Here is an 18,345-nt window from a genome sequence, read left to right on the forward strand (position 1 = left end):
GCTCCCATAGCCTGGAATGCACATTCCTTGCCTCTTTCCATTGACGGCTACCTCAGCCCTCTGTATAAATGTCCCTTCCTCAGAAGGGCTTTCTCCTCTGACCCTGCCTCAAGTAGATTTTCTGCCAATCCCTGCCCTATGAAATTTTATCATCGCACCATTTGTTCTTGTCTTGTTACTGACCACAACATGTAATTATTTCATTTGTGGATTTGTATAGTGTATATCTCCCCTACTAAACTTAAGTTCCATGAGACTGTCCTGAGTGCTTCACCGATTGCCTGGCACACAGAGACCCACCTTTAAAGGAACCCCCGTGTTTCAGGGGCTGAGCCTGCACTTTATCTACAACAACTCATTTAGTTGTCACATGTTGACAGTGAGGTGGGTATAGTTGCTCTCATTTTACCAACAGGAAAACTGCGGCTCAAGAAGGCACAGTCTCATGCTGAAAGTCACATACTGGCCAAGATGCAGAGCCAAGTTTCATGCAAGGTTCCATGCACCACCACCCCACCTATGTATTTTCCACTACTCCACCTAGCCCCCCTGCTGAGGCACCTTTTCTGTGTTTAAGCCCCAACCCTAGACTCTTCTTGCTAGTATTTTACAAAATTCACTCAGACTAAATCTAAAATTCGGAGAATGGGGCATCAAACCGTGAGCAATGGACAGGTAAAGAGCCTTTCATTCCACCCGTCTCTAAGCAGTTGGGCTGGAGTTTAATTTCAGAGCCTGGGTACCATGGCGATGCAAGCTCTATAAATACCCGAGAGAGGCTTCTTTCAGCCAGCCTGCTGGGTACTGCACTCGCACCCCCACCCCTATTTCCCACCAGGGCTCCTCTTCTACTGCTGGGGTGGGGGTAGAGGAAAGCACTGCTCTGCAGGAACTCCCTCCCTCTGCTCACACTTTCTTTCTCCTCTCCACACCCCCACCCTTGAAACTAAGATTTCATCTCCACCTCCTCCTTCAGTGCATAATTCATTTCCTCATCCTAGGGTGAAAGACTCAACAGTTCCCAGCCCCCAGGACCCAGAAGATTCTTAGATGAAAGACTCAACAGTTCCCAGCCCCCAGGACCCAGAAGATTCTTAGATGAGAGCGTCAAAACCTCTCCTGCCAGCCCTGGGGTAGCTTCCTGTCCAGAAAAAAATCCAGTTCAGGGCACCTGGGTGGCTCAGTCCATTAAGCGTCTGCCTTTGGCTCAGGTCATGATCCCAGAGTCCTGGGATAGAGCCTGGTTTAGCAGAGAGCCTGCTTCTTCCTTTCTCCCTGCCCCTCACCCCCCACTGTGCTCACTTTATCTAAAATGAAAGAAAAAAAGAAGAAAGAAAGAAAGAAAGAAAGAAAGAAAGAAAGAAAGAAAGAAAGAAAGAAAGAAAGAAAGAAAGAAAGAAAGAAAGAAAGAAAGAAAAAGAAAGAAAGAAAAAAAGAAAAGAAAGGACCAGTTCAGTTAGTAAATGAACAAACAAGGGAAGGAAAGGGGGAGGCAGGAGGCAAGCATCATAGGGAGAAAAATGTTCCTCCTTCCAGAGAAAACTTAGCCTATTAAACCCCCTGATGCCTAACCCCCAGGTGGATCTCATTGACAGCACCAGCAGAGGTCAAGAATCAGGTTGGTCTCTCTTCTGCTTAGAACTCAGAACTCCCACCTTGACCCTGCCCTCTCATTGTAAACTCAGCTATGACCTCACACGCCCCCTCCCACCTCTAACCACTCCAAGGAGATAAGCAGTCCAAATTGAAAGCAGGAGTTCAAGATAATCTCCTGGATGCTCTTCTGTGTCTTAAAGTTCTTCCCTTATTGACACCCTAGAGCCCATAGAGCTGTGAATTCAGAAGCCAAGACCTACTTACTGGAAGGAGCTGAGTTGGAATCTTGGCTCTGTTGTTTACTATGTCAGTTTAAGAAAATCACTTTGCTTCTTGGAGTCTCAGTTTATACATCTGTAAAATGGGACTAGTAAGAACCAGGACAATGAGTCACTAGTCATAGACACTCCATCTACGTGGAAAGTGAGTAGGCTGTGCTAGACTTATCTCGATTTATTTTCAGGCACTGTATTAAGGACTGAGGACCCAGAAATACATTAAAAGCCATCTCTTCTGCCTTGGCTCTCATAATGCCAGTGTTTCTTCCATCCTAATTTTCTCTGGCTTAGGATATGTTTTCCCATCATTGAAAAGAACAGTCCATGGGCCCAATTATGAATCTCAAATAATTCATAGCTATAGAAAAAGGACATTCTGGGCTCAATCATAGAAATGGAGCTGTATGCCTTCTCTGGAGTGCGTGGGAGGGACTGCATGGAGTAGGGAGGTATGGGCATGGAGTCAGAAGAAAAATCTCAGCAGAGGTCTTCACAGCCTCCATTTTCTTGAAGAATGTAGACGGGAACAAGAAACTACTGCTGACATGTCTGTTTTGTTTTTTTTTTTTAAGCTTAATTTCTCTCCTTACCATCTTCATAAAATGTTACCCTACCACTCTAAAATTCTCTGAAACACATGTGTAGAAACTGGCCTTTCTTCTTTGCTCATGCAGTAGGGGAAAGGACTTAAGTGGGCGTCTTTTTTAAAAACAAGGCAACCTGTCCCAGGCTCAGGTGTCTCCCATGGGCCACCTGGATGTGAAAGGGAATGAAGAAAGGCTTGTCCTGTGGTCACATCTGCTCAGCTCAGCTCCGGTACCGGCCATGCCTTGGAGACAGCTCACGGGCAGCCAGACGCGGCCCCAGGAGGAAGGCCAGGAGACGCTGGGCTGCTTAGGCTCACATTCCTGCAGTTCAGTCACCTGTAGAATAACGTCCAGTTTGCCCTATCACGTGGCTGAGCTGGTTTTACCTTTAATCCCTTTCACGTTTGTCCTCAGCCTCAGAGAATGCCTGGGGATGATTCACCCGCCATCACATGGGGCAGGCAGTCATCTGTTTTATTACCTCACCCGGCTTGCAGCTTCTGGGAGATAACCTAGGATTCTTTTGTTGTTGGGGGGTTGGGGGGGGGCAGCGGTGCGGTGATGGAGGGTAGAAAGGACTGAGAAGCAGACCAAAGCTTTAAGGAGTTGATTCCGGTTCTGGTCTCTCTTTCGTCCTCCCCTGCTCACATCTAAGGGTCCAAAGGAACAAGGCATTCGGAACATGCTACGGCTGGGGTACCTGGGCTGCAGAGCAAGCTGGATTTGGCAGCCTACCACGTGTGTCCCTTCACAAGTGATACCCACCAGTGAGAAGGCTGGGTTGCAAAAGAAGACAAAAAGGAAATCAGCAGTTGGGAAGATTGTCACAAGCGACCATGCACAGTTTTCAGGAAGGGAATGGACACAGGTTTTCTGTTTGAAACAGAAAATACTTCGTTGGTTCCTATTTCATAGGGGCATGCTTGCTGCTCCAAATGTACCACAATGAGGCGCCCGAGATGATGGCTTACCACTGAGTACCGAGCCCTCTACATTTCTTACCTCCTTTAGCCATTAAAACAAGCCCTATGGAAATCTATGTTTTTCAGACCTAAGACTTGAGACTTTGGTCAAGTAAGGTACTCATGGTCACACGGGGAGAAAATAGGGTATGTTTGCCCCCAAACAGACTGATCCAGAGCAGAATACTTAGGAAGCAAGCATCAACAGAGACAGGCCTTCATCGGCATCCATAATATTCCAGGTCCAGACCATGGGTAGGTCCAGGAATGGAAGCATAGTTTAAAAAAAAAAAAAATGTATAGGTTAATGGTTAAGTGCTAGAGTCAAACAGAACTGAGCCCACTTATTAGTTCTATATCCCTGGCCAATAATATAGCATCTTAGAACATCAGTTTTCTCATCAGTAAAATGGGTATAAGTGTGCCGTACTCCGGAGGGTTGCTGTGAGATTATATGAGACCATGTGTGTGAAGCACTCAGCACCATGTTGGCTTTGCTTTTGAGCTATTGCTCTAATAAATAATAGGTTTTTATATTGTGAAAGCTTGGCCAAAGGAGAGGAGGTGAAGAGGACTGCGGGGACCTCGCTTAAAAGGATGGGGAACTCCTACTTTGGGGTGTTACAGGCCAGTCTGAGGCCCGTGATTCTGGATTTCAGCGCATGGCATGTATGGAATGAAGTAGGGGGTAGGAAGGGCCAAACACTGAGCCCTAGGTCTGGCCTCAGGGAAGTAACTGACTTGGCAGACAGCATTTGGGGGTAAGGAACTGCCATGGTGGGTCTTATCTATTAAGGCAAGATGAGACTGCAAACATGGGATTCCTTCCCTTGCTCAGCACACTCTGTCTGGCCCATACAGCACGGGATGCTGGCTCCTCTGGGAGACGGCGGGGGCTCGGACAAGGGGGTACACTGTGCTGGGCTTCATTCCATTCCTCCAAGCCAGCTTCCTGCCACATATCCAGGGCAAAAATGGTTAAACACTAACGTTCAGGAAACAGACGAGCCCGTTGATCCTAAACTCTGGGGTCTCATCTTTTTATACTTAATTACACATCTTTAATTTCTCAAGAAATACTGATTTTAAAATCTCTTCTAATGGTTTTCAAAACGGAATTTTGCTTTGCTTTCTTCTTCCCTCAAATCCATAACGTACCTACTCCAAGTATCCTAGGACGGAAGCACACGCGGAGCTGCTAGCCTCCCGCCCGGGACAGGCTGAGTCCTGCCTTCCGTTCCCAAGACCATCGTTACTGTTACTTTGCAAAAGGCTTCCCCTGGCGCCCCTTGGATGCCGTCCCGGGGGGGGGGATTCATAGCAAATACTCCACATTTTAGGGACCCAGAGGACAGCCAGCTACATTAGCAAATACGAGGGTAGGGGAGACAGTGGAACAACGCGGGGAGAAGAATGGAAGGAGAGGGAGACAGATGGTGCGTGTGTTGGGGGAAGGGATCAGCGATCCAGGAAAACTTATGCTCCCTGAATCGCAAGAATGTTTCCATTTAACCACTTCTTGTCTGGCTGCTGATTCTACATCAAAGCGAGGCGGGGAGTTTCAGGGTTTGGGGCCACCTGTACCAAGAGCCTGGGCGCGAGGTGGAGAGGCGGGAGCTGGGAAGCAGCGGCGAGCGGGTCTCGCTCGGGCCACCCGGGGCCCCCGCGCTGTCCCGGGCCCAGGTAAGGGGCGGTGCCCCCTCCCCGCTGCGGGGCCGCGGGCGGTCCGGACCGTCCCACGAGGGGGCGCGTCTCGGGTCCTAGGATCCGCCCTCGAGCGCCGGGCGCGGGGAGGGGACGCGGGAGCCCAGGCGCCCGGCGCTCCGCCTCCCGTTTCCGGGGCAGCGCGGTTACCTGCGCCGCCCGAGCCGCACCTGGCGGAGGCCGGAGTCGCCGAGCGGGCGGGCGGGCGGGGGGCGCAGAGCGGCGCGGCGGAGAGGGCTCGGGCGCCCGGCCAGGGGGCGGCGGCGGCGGGGAGCGGGCGGCGGGCAGCGGGCGGCGGGCGGCGGCGGGGAGCGGCGGGGAGCGGCGGCGGCGCTCGGCTCGCTCTGCCCCGCCGGCCGGGCGCGTCCCCAGGCCCGCACCGCGCCGCGGCGGGCGCACATGGCAGCGTGAGAGGCCGGCGGCGGGAGCGCGGAGCGGGGAGCGGGGAGCGCGGAGCCGGGAGCCGGGAGCGGGAGCGGGAGCCGGGAGCGGCGGGCCGGAGCCGCAGGGCCGCATGGACCGCGGCGCCCCCCCCGCCGGCCCCCACTAGGCCCCCGGTCCGCGGCGCCAGCCCCCCCCCATCATGGTGCCTCGGCGGCCGCCCGGGCTGGGCACGGCCGGCCGGAGCCGCTGAGCCGGGGCCCCGCGGCGGCCGGGACTGCATGGGGGAGCGCGGGCCGCGCTCGGGAAGATGCCCCGGCCGGAGCTGCCCCTGCCGGAGGGCTGGGAGGAGGCGCGCGACTTCGACGGCAAGGTCTACTACATAGACCACACGAGCCGCACCACCAGCTGGATCGACCCGCGGGACAGGTAGGGCCCGGCAGCCCCCCTCTTGCCCCAGGGGCCACCCGCGGGGACCGGGCCGGGGCCGCCGGGGAACTCTGCGAGCCCCTTGCGCTTTCTTCAGTTGGCCCCCCGGCCCCGCCCCCGCCCCCGCCCCCGCCCGCATCCCCATCCCCATCCCCATCCGCATCCCCATCCCCATCCGCATCCCCAGCCCCAGCCCCAGCCCCAGCCCCAGCCCCAGCGCCCGCCGTCCGGAGCGCTGCTCCCGCCCGGGGGGGCTGCTGGAGGGGGGCGCGGCCAGGGGCCCGGGCGGCCCCCGCCGCCGTCCCCGCCGGAGGACTTAGGCCCCAGCCGGCACCTGCCCAGAGTTTTGACCTTAAGCTCTAGCCCCGCCTCCCCCGCCCCCTTTAGGACGAGGTCGGGCGGGGGCTGGGGCAGCAACCTAGCGGAGCGTTTCTGGGGCTTCCCGGGGAGGCTTTCCCCAGGGTGTGTGTTGGGGGGGGAAGCATCTGGTTTGGAGGGGGTAGTGGGGACCCAGGATTCAGTGGGAGACTGCTGGAGGACACTAGGCGGAGGGGAAGGCAGCCTGGACTGTGGTCTTTGACAGGTGCCTGGGAGGCTCGGAGAAGAGCACGGGAGCAGCCAGGGGGCCTGGAGGCCGGGAGTGGGAAGGAAAGGAAGGGGCGGGGGAGGGCTGATCGGAAGACTGGTTCTCCAGGAATCTTAGAGCAACTTGGAAGCTGTTAGGATGTAGATGGAGGTGAGAGGCCTCCCACAAAGCCCTGCCCATCACCTCGTTCTCCGCCCTTTCTTCCTCTGGGGACCGAGACTCCTCAGCCCTGCACCAGCGCGTCCTGACCTTGGTGGGCACCAAGCGACTGTAGCACGGATTCTATTTTATTTTATTTTTTCTGTGGCAGGTGGAGTCTGAGGTGACTGCTCAGAGCTTCCACACTTTCTCCCGGTTTTGATTGCTTGTCATTTCTTTGCACACACCCTCCCCATGTGGGGGGGGGGGAAGGGGAGGAAGAGGACCACCCTCTGAGATTGCTTTGTTGTCCTTGTTGGCTTGGTCTGTGGTCAGTGTCTTAGGAATGTGGAATTTTCACCTGGTCTGTGCGACCTTGAGTGTCAGGTGCCTGTAACGCAATAGAGGTGAATTTTTTGGATCTTTCGACTTGTAGGGTTGGGATGCAGGTCCCAGAAGTCCAAGATGGGGTGTGTAGCAAGGTATGGGTTTTTAAAAAGGCAGAAAGAAAATTTGAATTGAGATGCCCCGTAATTTCTGTGAGTGCTCTAAGTTCATTCATTTAACATTTCTTGGGTGCTTGCTTTATTCTCAGTACCACGCTAGATGCCTCTTTGATATAATTTAGAAGAGAAATTAAGAAAAAGTTCTCTGTCCATTGTGGGGCTTGAACTCAACCACTCTGAGATCAAGAATCGGGTGTTCCACCAACTGAGTCAGTCTGGTGGCACTGGAAGATAAATTTTTAATGCTAGAGAAAGCATCCCATGAGTAAGCTGCTTTAACCTCTGAGCCTCAGGTTCCCGTTGGTCAGATTAATGGTTTGTTTGGAAGAGAAGTAATCGTAGAACTCTGAAAGTTGGAAGAGACATAGATGATCAGAGACCAGCTCTTATTTTCAAACATAAGAGAAAATTTGAGGTCCAGAGGTGTGACTTACTTGAATATCTCCATCTTTCCACCACTCACCATATGCCAGATTCTTTACCATCTCTGAAGTTCTAACCTCCAGATTTGTCCTGACTCACTTCTCTTCCCTGCCCCACTCAGGGTCATCTGTGCCAGGGACGCTGTTACGTGTTGGAGAACTGGGCAGCCCCTTGTTCTCTTCCAGAAGAGACATAAGTTCAGTCTTCTGTTTCCTGCCTGGTTTTGGTCCTTGCAACTTACTGAGGCCAGTGTGCTGTCAGCAGTTGCGTGTCAGAGGACTAGGACAGCCCCACACCCAGCGTTGCTAACTCACCCTTGGTTGTGAATCTAGGGACTTCTCTGGGGCTCTGAGAGGATAATACAGCTATAGAAAGCTTCTCAAACAACAGGTAATTTTCTACCCCTGGAAAAGGACAAGTGGAAAATTGACTTGGCTAGAGTATTATTTTTCAAATTTTAGTACCATATGAACCACCATCATGATTTTCTGCTATATTGACTTGTACCATTGCTTACTTAATATTTGACTTTATTTATTTTTTTTTAATTTTTTTTTTAATATTTGACTTTAAATCAACTAAACGTGAAAAAATTTTTAAAGATTTTATTTGAGAAAGAGAAAGGGAGAGAAAGAGTGGGGAGAGGGGCAGAGGGAGAGAGAGAAGCAGGCTCCCCTTTGAGCAGGGAGCACACCATGCGGCTCAATCCGTGGACCCTGGGATCATAACCTGAGCCAAAGGCAGATGCTTAACCGACTGAACCACCCAGGTGCCCCTCAGTATGAAAAATTTTTAACCACTTTCACAAATGGGAAACTAGTATTATCTGTTGTCATAAATAGAAAGGATCTTCAAAAAAAAAAAAAAAAACAGTGGAGGGGAAACAAAAAACAACAACCCAGGGCCATTATATTTTATCTCTGTACAGTAGCTTGCCCATACCCAGCAACAGGTATGCCCAGCCTTTGTTTTTTAGGCAGATTGACAAGTATTGGAGAGGAATTAAAAACATAGTGGCATTTAACTGAGCCGCTCACTTTCTTCACCTTGCAAATAATTGGTTTTAATGCATCTTTGTACCTTCTGGTCATCCCTCCCATACTGGGTTGGTGGGGGGCCCCGGAGTTTGGGATGCTGAGGTGTTCCAAGTGCAACCCTGGGGTCACTGTTATGGTAGGCCAACTGAAAATTTGGGGAGAAAGCTAAGCAGAGGGCATCCACCCATGGCTCTCTGGAATTTCTCTCCTGAAAGTTGGAAGGGACATAGATGATCAGAGCCCAGCTCTTATTTTCAAACATAAGAGAAAACTTGAGGTCCAGAGGTGTGACTTACTTGAATATCTTCATGGATATGAAGATGGTCTTGGATAAATTGCTTGACCTCTCTACAAATGAGTTCTCCATTGGTGAGAAGATGTTCGCAGAACCCTGCCAGGTCTCAGATGTGATTTCAGACTCCTTGGCCTTGTCTTACCCCTCCTGACTCCATGGCAGAAGGAGAGAGGGGACTGTAGCAAGGAAGAAGAAAAAAAATTAAAGCGAAAAAGAGCCAGACAACTTTGGGGTGGTGGTGTGGGGGAGATATATTCTGCCAAGGTAGTTACATCTCTGCAACCCATTTCATTAATGCTGTGAAACAAAAGATGACATTTTTTAAAAAAAAGAATTTCTACTCCTTAAGGGTGTGTGTGTGTGCATGTGTGTGTGTGTTTGCATTTGTCTTGGCTTTTTTCTTACCTGAATCAAGGCTATGCCCACCCATTCCCTTGAATTTAAAAGAAGTAAGTCAAACGTCCCTCAGTCAGAAAAGTGATTTCTTAGCCACGAAGAACAAAATAGCGTCTCGGGTTACCAACCCTGAAGAATGTCTTGGCACATTCCTCCCTCTGGGGCTGAGCTGTTTTGTGTGCTGTCCGGCATGGAGGCTGCTGGGGGTAGGGAATCCAGTTTTCCGCTTCCCCTTTCACCAGCGGGTTGGAAGAGCAGCCAGGCAGCCAGCCTTGCCAACTCTCTTCCCTTCTCACCCAGGGCAAGACTGGGAGGCCGAAATTCCTGAGAACGGTTGTCCCAACAACCAGAGAGGGTCCAGTGGGCAGCTTGGGCCCTGCCTACTGGGCCAAAGGCTCCAACAACACCGCAGCCTCCTCCTGAGGCATGGCTGGCCTGGGAAGGGGCCGAGTCTGTGGGGACTCAGGTGCTCTGGCCTCTGCAGCCCCTAGGAGCAGTGTTTCTTTAGCAGAGTAAGTCTGGGTGCTTCTGGGAGCTCCCAGCAAAGGGTCAGCATTCCTTGTGTATTTAACTTAGTGGTATGCAAAAACAAATATGCTGATTGTTCTCCAAGGAAGAATGGATTGTTTAAATTGGCCCTGCCAGAGAAGGTTCCTGAAGCCTAATTCCTGCTCATTCTGTGGTGTATGTTCAGACCTTCTTCCAGGAACCACCTGGGAACTCTGTGGGCACAGTTTCTGGGGGCTCTGTGATAAGTACTGGAGGCCCGGTGGCTAAGAGGCCACTTTGAGAGGACTCAGCGACTTCTCTCATGATTTGAGGAACATTTGCTAAATCTGTTATTTCAGAAATAGTTATAATGTAGGAAGTTGGGTACAGTCAAAGATCTTTTTTTTTTTTTTTTTTTTTTAAAGATTCTACTTATCTATTCATGAGAGACACAGAGAGAGATGCAGAGACACGCAGAGGGAGATGCAGGGAGCCTGATGCAGGACTCGATCCCAGGACCCTGGCTGGGATCATGACCTGAGCCAAAGACAGCCGCTCAACCACTGAGCCACCCAGGTGCCCCCTACAGTCAAAAGATCTTAACCTCCTTTTGGCTACAGATCTTAATGAGAATCTGACAAAGGTTAAAGATGCTTCCTTAAGAAAAGTGCAGATACAGTTTTTGGCACACAATTCCAGGGGGCTGTTGGACCCCACTTCATACTCCTGCCGTAGATTAATTTAGAAACTGCTCATCACTGCCTGTATGCTCTCCTGTTCAGTGAGGTAGGAAATAATGCCCGAGCATTTACTGCATACAGGCGGTCTGCTGAGAGCTTTATGTGGGTGATTCCCCTAATCCCTCCAGTAACCCTGGGAATAGGTACAATTTTCTATAAGGAATCTGAAGCTCAGGGGGACTGCGTTTGGTGAAAGCCAACTTTTGTGGAATCCAGATGTGAATGCTAAGTGCACTGACGCCAGAACCCACACATCTGACCACACTGCCTGGCACTGCTCAACTGCCTGTGCTCCATTGCCTGCCTAAGGAATTTGGCCTTGGGAACTGGAGCAGGGACAGGCATGATTTTATTTACCTGTAACCATCCTGGTGTGGCCAGGCCACAGTTAACCAGAGAGCAAGTGTGGACAATGGAAAGAGGGTGAGCCTTTGAATCCTGGCATCTTGAATCTGCTGCTTGCTTCCTGAGTGACCTTGGCAAGTTGCAAGCCTTGGTTTTTGTCTTTTCTGTAATAGGGAGGTACATAATAGTTCTCAAGGGCAGTTATGGACATTAAATGAGCTAAGTCAGGTAGAGCAGTTAGCACAGAACCTGACATCTAGGAGACACTTGGGAATGCCAGGTCCTTTAGCTTTTACTAGAAAGTGCCTGTGGAACAGTTAAATCAAATGGAGACTGAGTCTCTGTCTGGCTCTGTAGCAGTTCGCAGCTGGGATGGACCCTTCTGGTCATGTAACTGCATCCCTCTCATTTTGCTGATGAAACTAAGGCCCAGAGACCAGTGACCTGCCCAAGGTCATACCTTGAATCTCTAGGAAAGGTTTCTTCTTCCCTCTTTCTCTTATGTAAACTTTTCCCTAAAACTCAGATCCACGTTCTCCTCACCCATTATAATAATTTGGCAACATTTTATGCTTGTGGCTGAGTTATTTTCCATAATCCTGTCTGCCTGTGTAGACCAGCAGGTTTCTTTCTTTCTTTTTTTTTTTAATTTTTTTTTTAAATTTTTATTTATTTATGATAGAGAGAGAGAGAGAGAGAGGCAGAGACACAGGCAGAGGGAGAAGCAGGCTCCATGCACCAGGAGCCAGATGTGGGATTCGATCCCGGGTCTCCAGGATCGCGCCCTGGGCCAAAGGCAGGCGCCAAACCGCTGCGCCACCCAGGGATCCCGTTTCTTTCATACTGTCCCAATGGTTTGTGTGTTGTGTCCTAGGAATATGATGATACTGAATTTACTCTAATGCTATGCGCCAGGCTGAGCCTTTTCTATTACAATCTCATTTCATTCTCTTGCCAACCTTATAAAGTAAGTACTGTTATTATTTTCATTTTCAGATGAGGAAACATACTTAGAAAGGTAAAGTAAGTTGCTCAAGGTCACCAGTAGGTGATGCACGCCAGGTTGGAGCCCAGGTAGTGAGGACCCTTGAGTCCACACTCATATTAGCTGTAGCTGTTCCAGAGTGCCCTGTCAATAAGGTGGACTTGACAGTTGCCATTTATTCTTGAGCTGAAGCAAACGTGCTATGGATTTTAGGGAGATCTGTTGCAGAGGAGGCTTGATCACAGGAGCCTGTGAGATCCCCAGAGTGGATTAGGAGACTGTTGGGCAAAAACCCCACCTTCTAGGAGCAACCAGCTAACCAGAGCTCTGGGAAAGAGAGAACAGAAGCAGAGGCAAAGAAATTCTAAAGGATACAGTGTGTGTCGAGAGCTCAAAGTCGTTTCCAAGTCGCTTGGGTAAATGTTCCCAGTGGCCAGGGAATTAGTAGCCAAGGCAGCTAGCGACTCTTCTGTCATCACCCCTCCAGCTTTTTGCCTAGCCAAATTGACCTGATTCTTCACTCCCTCGGGATCCCAGGTAGCTGTGAAACACTGCTCTTTTGAAGAGAGGAGAATCAGGTTGCCTTAGTTACTGGGAGGGTTGGAACACCAAGCTCAGGTGCACATAAGGAGAGACAAGGCTCAAATAAGTGGGAGCTGGAAGGTGGCCCGCATGTTACCACAGAGCTTCCTGAATAGAAGAAGCCTTGGTCTGGTTTTGGTGGCATTTGTGGGGATTGCCAACCGAGGGACACTTGGCTGTCCACGCTGTCAGGAGCTGTCGCTGGCTATGTCTGCCTCCAGGCAATGAGTATCTGCAGCCCCCAGCTCAGCAAGGGGCCCTGGATAAGAGAAACCCACTTCTCTTGGAGAAATGGCTTGGGTGACATCTCCTAGGACTTCCACTTCGACAGGGCTGATGGCTGGATCTGGGCTAAGTGTGTGTGAGAAATTCACACACCATGCGTCTCCAGCACGGAGAGGGCCAGCCGGCCGCTCACCCTCAGGCAGAACAACGAGAGGCTCTGCTTGCTGCTGACAAGCTTCTCGACTGCCTTGAATCCCTGTTTCAGAGTGAGATAAAAGAAGAGAAAACTCGGAAACTGGATACAGTGGTGTTTTGTTATTCAACCTTCACCAGCAGGCCATTAAGCCTCCAGCTCCTGAGCAGAAAACCTCTTGCCAAAATAATGGGGGGAGATTGAAGCGGAGACAGGCCTTCACTGTTGGTGTGTTGGGAGAACATAGGCCATTCTATAAAGATGCTGGACAAGGAGGGGGGTAGAGCAGAGAGAGTGGGGAGGAGGGGAAATATGGACAAGTGTGGTGGGTTACATCCCCCCACCCCCCTGCAATTGCCTCCTCCTCAGTGCTTCTACCCATGACATCTCACTGTTGGGAAGAAATGGGATCTTTCAGTTTCAAATGTCTGCCAAAGAAAAAGGACCCAGGCTTAAGTTCTCGCTCAATGGTCAGCCAGAAAAGAAAAAAAAATGAAGCTGCATCAAGATTAGGGACACCTTTGTTGCCTTTTTTCTTTCCCTGCTCCATTCATCACTCCCTGGCAGCCAGGACACCAGGCCAACGGCAGCTGCTGACTTTCCCCAGCCGGCTGCCTGCTGTTGCTGGGCCTGGTTCCGTGGCAGCCCAGCTGTCCCCACTCCGGCTTTCTCTCCGCCCAGTGGCGGTTGCTCGTTTGATTGGTCACTGGGGCAGCCCTTAGGATCCCCTGACTGGTACCTGACTTGGAAGGATAAAATATCAAGATACAGGCATCAGGTGGCTGCTAGGATGAGGTGACCTTGGGACAGCCTTCCGATCTCGCATCTGTTGTGGCTTTTCTTAGATAGTTAGGGCTCTATGTGCACTTTACTTTGTAATCCAGGAATTGCCTCCAAATGCACGGCTTGTCTTTGTATTGCTAACGAAGAGAATAATAACTGGTTTTAATGTTGGCGAGAATGAGGATAATCATAGTTATATTTCATCATCTTTATCCAGTATATGTCATGTGCCAAGCGCTGTTGCTCATGGTGGTTTTCTGGCATTTTGCAAATGGGGAAACAGACTAAGCAAGGTCAGACAGGTCAAAAGAGAGTTGGAATCTGAATCAAGGTCCATCTAATTTTTTTTTAAGATTTTATTATTTATTCAAGAGAGACACACAGAGGCAGAGACACAGGCAGAGGGAGAAGCAGGCTCCCTGCGGGGAGCCTGATGCAGCACTTCATCCCAGGACCCCGGGATCATGACCTGAGCCAAAGGCAGACACTCAACCACAGAGCCACCCTGGCGCCCTGAAGTCCATCTAATTTCAAAGCCTTACTGTGTACCACTGCACCGTCAGTAAATTTGGAAGGAGGAGGGGAAGAGAGGGCATCAGAGGGAAAAGGAACTTTTTAACTACAGAGGAATCAGCGGAAACACACCTAGCAGCATATTGTTCACTGTGGAGAAAAATGATTGTGTGCTTCCAGGCAAATATTGGTCCGACAATACCACACTGTTCCCTGCAGTAGATAAGGTCTTCGTAAAGATCTTCACAGGGTGCCAACTTAAGTTCTGGTTCTGTCATTACACGTAGTAAATGACCTTGAATAAATTTCTTCTTCTCAGGGTAGGACCTCTCTACCCGTGAGGATGAAATGACACTGGACACGGCAAGTCTTATTAGCCCAGTGCCTAGTGCACATCACGCTTTCCCCTGGGAGCTGTTCCTAGTTAGGCTCGTTTGCCCTCCTGTGTATTGGTAGAGGAACTGGAAGGCTTGTCCCCTCCTTGCCCACTCAAGTGTCTTCTTCTGGTAAGCCAGGGCTCCTCTGAGCCATGTTGACATCAGAGCTTGCAAACCACCTTGGCATCACTCATTATATAAATAAGTCAATAAATTCTTTTCCCCAGTCTTATCAGAGACAAGCCCTTCTTTGGAATTTCTGGAGTGAAGTGACTCTTGCCAGTGAGCTGGCACCAGGGCTGTGTGTGAAGCAGAGGTAATGAATTGCAGTTGTCATGGCAGAACTAAAAAGGCTGATGGAGGTATCTGGAATTCATTTGTAACCGCTTGATACCATGTCTCCTCACTCCAGAAGTCCCTCCTACCGTTCCACCCCTAGGACCTTTCAAGAGCTGTTTGAGAACCTGCTGATTTTAGCATGGTGGGGGTGGGGGTGGTGGTGCAGAAGGACATTGGTATTTATCACGTCCCACCCAGCCAGGGGTTGGCCATTCATTCAGCAGGTATTTATTGGGTGCCTCCTGGGCCTCGGGCTCCGTTGCCAGTGCTGAGGATCAGAGCAAAGTCCCTGCTGCAGCAGGGTGTACCCTTGGGTGAGGAAGAAGGGCAAACACTTAAACAGATAAGTTGCATTACAGCTGGGGGCTTGGTGTTCTCTGGAATTCTTTTCCCCATCTCAGGAAAATGGAGGGACAGACCCGTCTGCTACACCTGTTGGCAGTTGTGGTGTGAACTTCAGTTTGGAACTGGGAGACATTAGTGCCTTCAGTACAGTGTTGCCAAGAGCCTGTTGTATGATGAGCTGGGCACTGCGCTAAGAGCTGGGCATGCAAGGGTGAGACACCACCGTCAGTCTGCAACTCATAATATTTACTACAAATTAGTGAGAGAGTCATCAAGCTGTGCAAATATAGTTGGAAATGCCAGGCTCTCTGGACCTTGATTTCTTTCCCCTGTTTCATCTGGACTCATTTCATCCTTCAAAAATATTGAGTGCCTGTAAAAGGTTAGGGTGTCAGTAATATGCCAGGCATTACTCCAGCACTGAATACTCAGGACCGATGGGACCAACAAAATCCTGTCCTCATGGAACTTCCATTTTAGAGCAGATGTTGTCGAGCTTGGGGAAGCACTGGAACCACCTGGAGGGCTTGATAAATCTGACTCCCACTCCCCAACTCCCACCTCCACGCCCAGTTTGAGTCAGTTGGCCTGCTTTGGGGCCCAGAAATGTGCACTTCTTACACATCCCCACGTGTTGCTACTGGTCTTTGCCCTGTACTTTGCAAAACCACTGGCAGTCAATTCATCGAATCCTCACAATAAACCTGGGAGAGTACCAGATTATTCCTGTTTTACAAACAGGGAAACCAAAGAAAGCAGGTGAGGTAACGCTAAGAGAGCCGAAGGAAGTGGTTTCAGGAACAAGCACTGTTTACCTATGTGTCTGTGATGGCTATGAGCATACCATTGTTCTAGTTCTTTTGCTAACCTGAAGCCCAGTGGTGGCAAAATCTGGTAGAGTTTTCTCCTCTGTGGTGAAATAAAGCACAGGGAAGCCAGAAGCTTGAGAGGATTCCAGAAGCCAGAGGGACTTCTCTTTACACCAGAGTGTATATAGACTCTATATATCCATACACAGGAGAGGATCAGAGGAAATAGTTGTCTCTGTTTCTCAATGGTGCTGAGCCAGGGCATCCATCCTGAGCTGTTCTGCAGAGTAAGGGTCCCAGGGCTCCTTCATGCCTGGGAACCTTCAGGGCCCCCTTCCCCCAGTCTGACTTGAGCCCTATGGAGTGCAGGGGAGGTGTGTGGAAGAGGCAAGTCCCTCTTTTCACTGAACCCTCACAAACCCTCTAGGGAGCCATTGTCCATTGCTGGTCTTCTTGACCACAATTTGGATTTTACATCCCAACTTGTCACTGGCTAGTTCTGTGACCTTGGTTAAGTTACTTAAACCCTCCTGAGCCTCAATATCTTCACTGGTGAAATAAGTTAGAACATACCTCATAGAGTTGGCCAAAACCAAATTAGAAGTGTCTCATTATATTCATGTTCCACTCTCCGGTAGTTCTCTAAATGCAGCAATTAAGGCCTCCTCAGTACATTTTATAGCTTTATCATTATAGAATTACTGCTCAATTCATATATTTTAAGTACCAGATTTCTTGGACATAAACCACTTTTTTCTTCTCTGGGAAAACTGAGCATACTTAAGAGGTAAACATCTTTCCAGTGAACAATGATTTTTGCTAGACAGGACTACTGAAAGGTATCTAAACAGCTCAAGGAGTTTCAAAACCAGCCTGAGTGTCTTATTTCCATCGCTAATTTAAACATTTATCAGCTGCCAGTGGAGACCCTAGGTATTTCTTCAGGTTTCTTACTGGTCGCCCGGCCTAAGTTCTCAAAATGTGGTCTTAGACTGGCACATTAGCTTCTTCTAGGAACTGGTTAGAAACACAGATTCTCATACCCCACCTATAGAATCTAAAATCTGACTCTGCTGTCCTTTCAAGTCTTGGGACCACTGGCCAAATGCTTGCAGCGAGAATGACTTCAGATATTTTGTTAGTGGTCACAGGCAAAAACTGACCGGATTTGAAGAACCTTCTGAGCACAGGTAGATGTAGCCAGTTGAAGTGGTCTTCATTGGCTTATGACCATCTTAGTATCATCCCAAAACTTGTATCGTCCAAACTGGACCTTCACGCTTCCTTCGCCAGGCCCCACTGTTGCTTGACATCTTCTTTACATCAAAGTTTGGTTCACAGATGAAGCTTAGAAAGGCCTTCTCCATGCACCTTACCTGGGCCCCATGGCACCTTACACTGTGGTTGAACAGCATGACTACCTCCATGTTCTCCATTCTTGGTTATCAGGTTAGCCCAGTGGCCGGCATGCAGTAGGAGTGCACTAAATTGGGAAATGAATGCTCTCCAGCTGGGAATTTTAGATTCTGTTTCCAGCCCTCTTCAGAGCAATAAGTCACTTGCCTTCCCAGAGCTCTAGCATCCATTGCTCTACCATGGAGGAATATTAACGCTTCATCTCCTTTCCACAGCAGAGGATAGGAGGTTGTGTTTGGAGCTGAGGAATGAAAGGATCAGTCAGGGATCCTCAGGTTCAGTTGCACATTGATCTCGCAGGAGGGGAGTGCTAAAAATACCCAGGTCTGGCCCACTCCCAGACATTCTGGTTTAATTGGACCGGGGTATGGCCTGGGCACAGGATTTCCAGGGTAAAGTCAGATCGGAGAACCGCAACTGTAGGTAACCCCTTATAAACACTTGCAGGGTTTCAGTGGGATTATGTGAAAGTACCACCTAGAAGGTTTTCAAACTAAAGATTTATATGGCTGTACATAGAAAAATTGAGATGATTTTGGAAATAGTCGAGGGAGGGGAGAAGTAGATCTTTGGGGGATGTCAGTCACCTTGCCGTACCTGTCTTGTGATTTCTGTCCTGGCGCGTTAAGGATCAGAGAGCCTTAGGCTTATCTTTACTTTAATGTGAAAATCTTTAAATTCCCATTGCAGCAGTAATGCTTTTGAACAAATTGGTCTAAGCTCCTACGGAGAGGCAGGCCTGAGGGTTGGGCCGTTAGCGCCTCTTCTGTCTGACCTCAGCAGAACTCCGTCTGGATTTCATGCACACATCTGTGTCCTTGAGACTCCAAGAGAGTGGGGAGCGTAGACATCGTCACCATATAGATTATAGCCTGTGGGTAAGAAC

At 49.9% G+C, this 18,345-nt stretch overlaps 1 protein-coding gene across 4 annotated transcripts in view; it reads left to right on the plus strand.

The window, feature by feature from the left end:
- Positions 1–5,440: 5,440 nt before the first annotated feature.
- WWC1 (WW and C2 domain containing 1) overlaps positions 5,441–18,345 on the plus strand; it is a 150,355-nt gene continuing 137,450 nt past the window's right edge. For 2 of the 4 annotated variants that reach the window (XM_041749309.1, XM_041749311.1), the window contains exon 1: positions 5,441–5,937. In XM_041749309.1, coding sequence (XP_041605243.1) covers positions 5,819–5,937 — 119 coding nt within the window. In that variant the 5' untranslated portion in view covers positions 5,441–5,818. The remainder of the gene's footprint in view (positions 5,938–18,345) is intronic. The other 2 variants (XM_041749310.1, XM_041749312.1) reach the window with 1 other exon arrangement.

This window comes from Vulpes lagopus, chromosome 3 (genome assembly GCF_018345385.1).
Source record: "Vulpes lagopus strain Blue_001 chromosome 3, ASM1834538v1, whole genome shotgun sequence".
NCBI classification, from domain to species: domain Eukaryota; kingdom Metazoa; phylum Chordata; class Mammalia; order Carnivora; family Canidae; genus Vulpes; species Vulpes lagopus.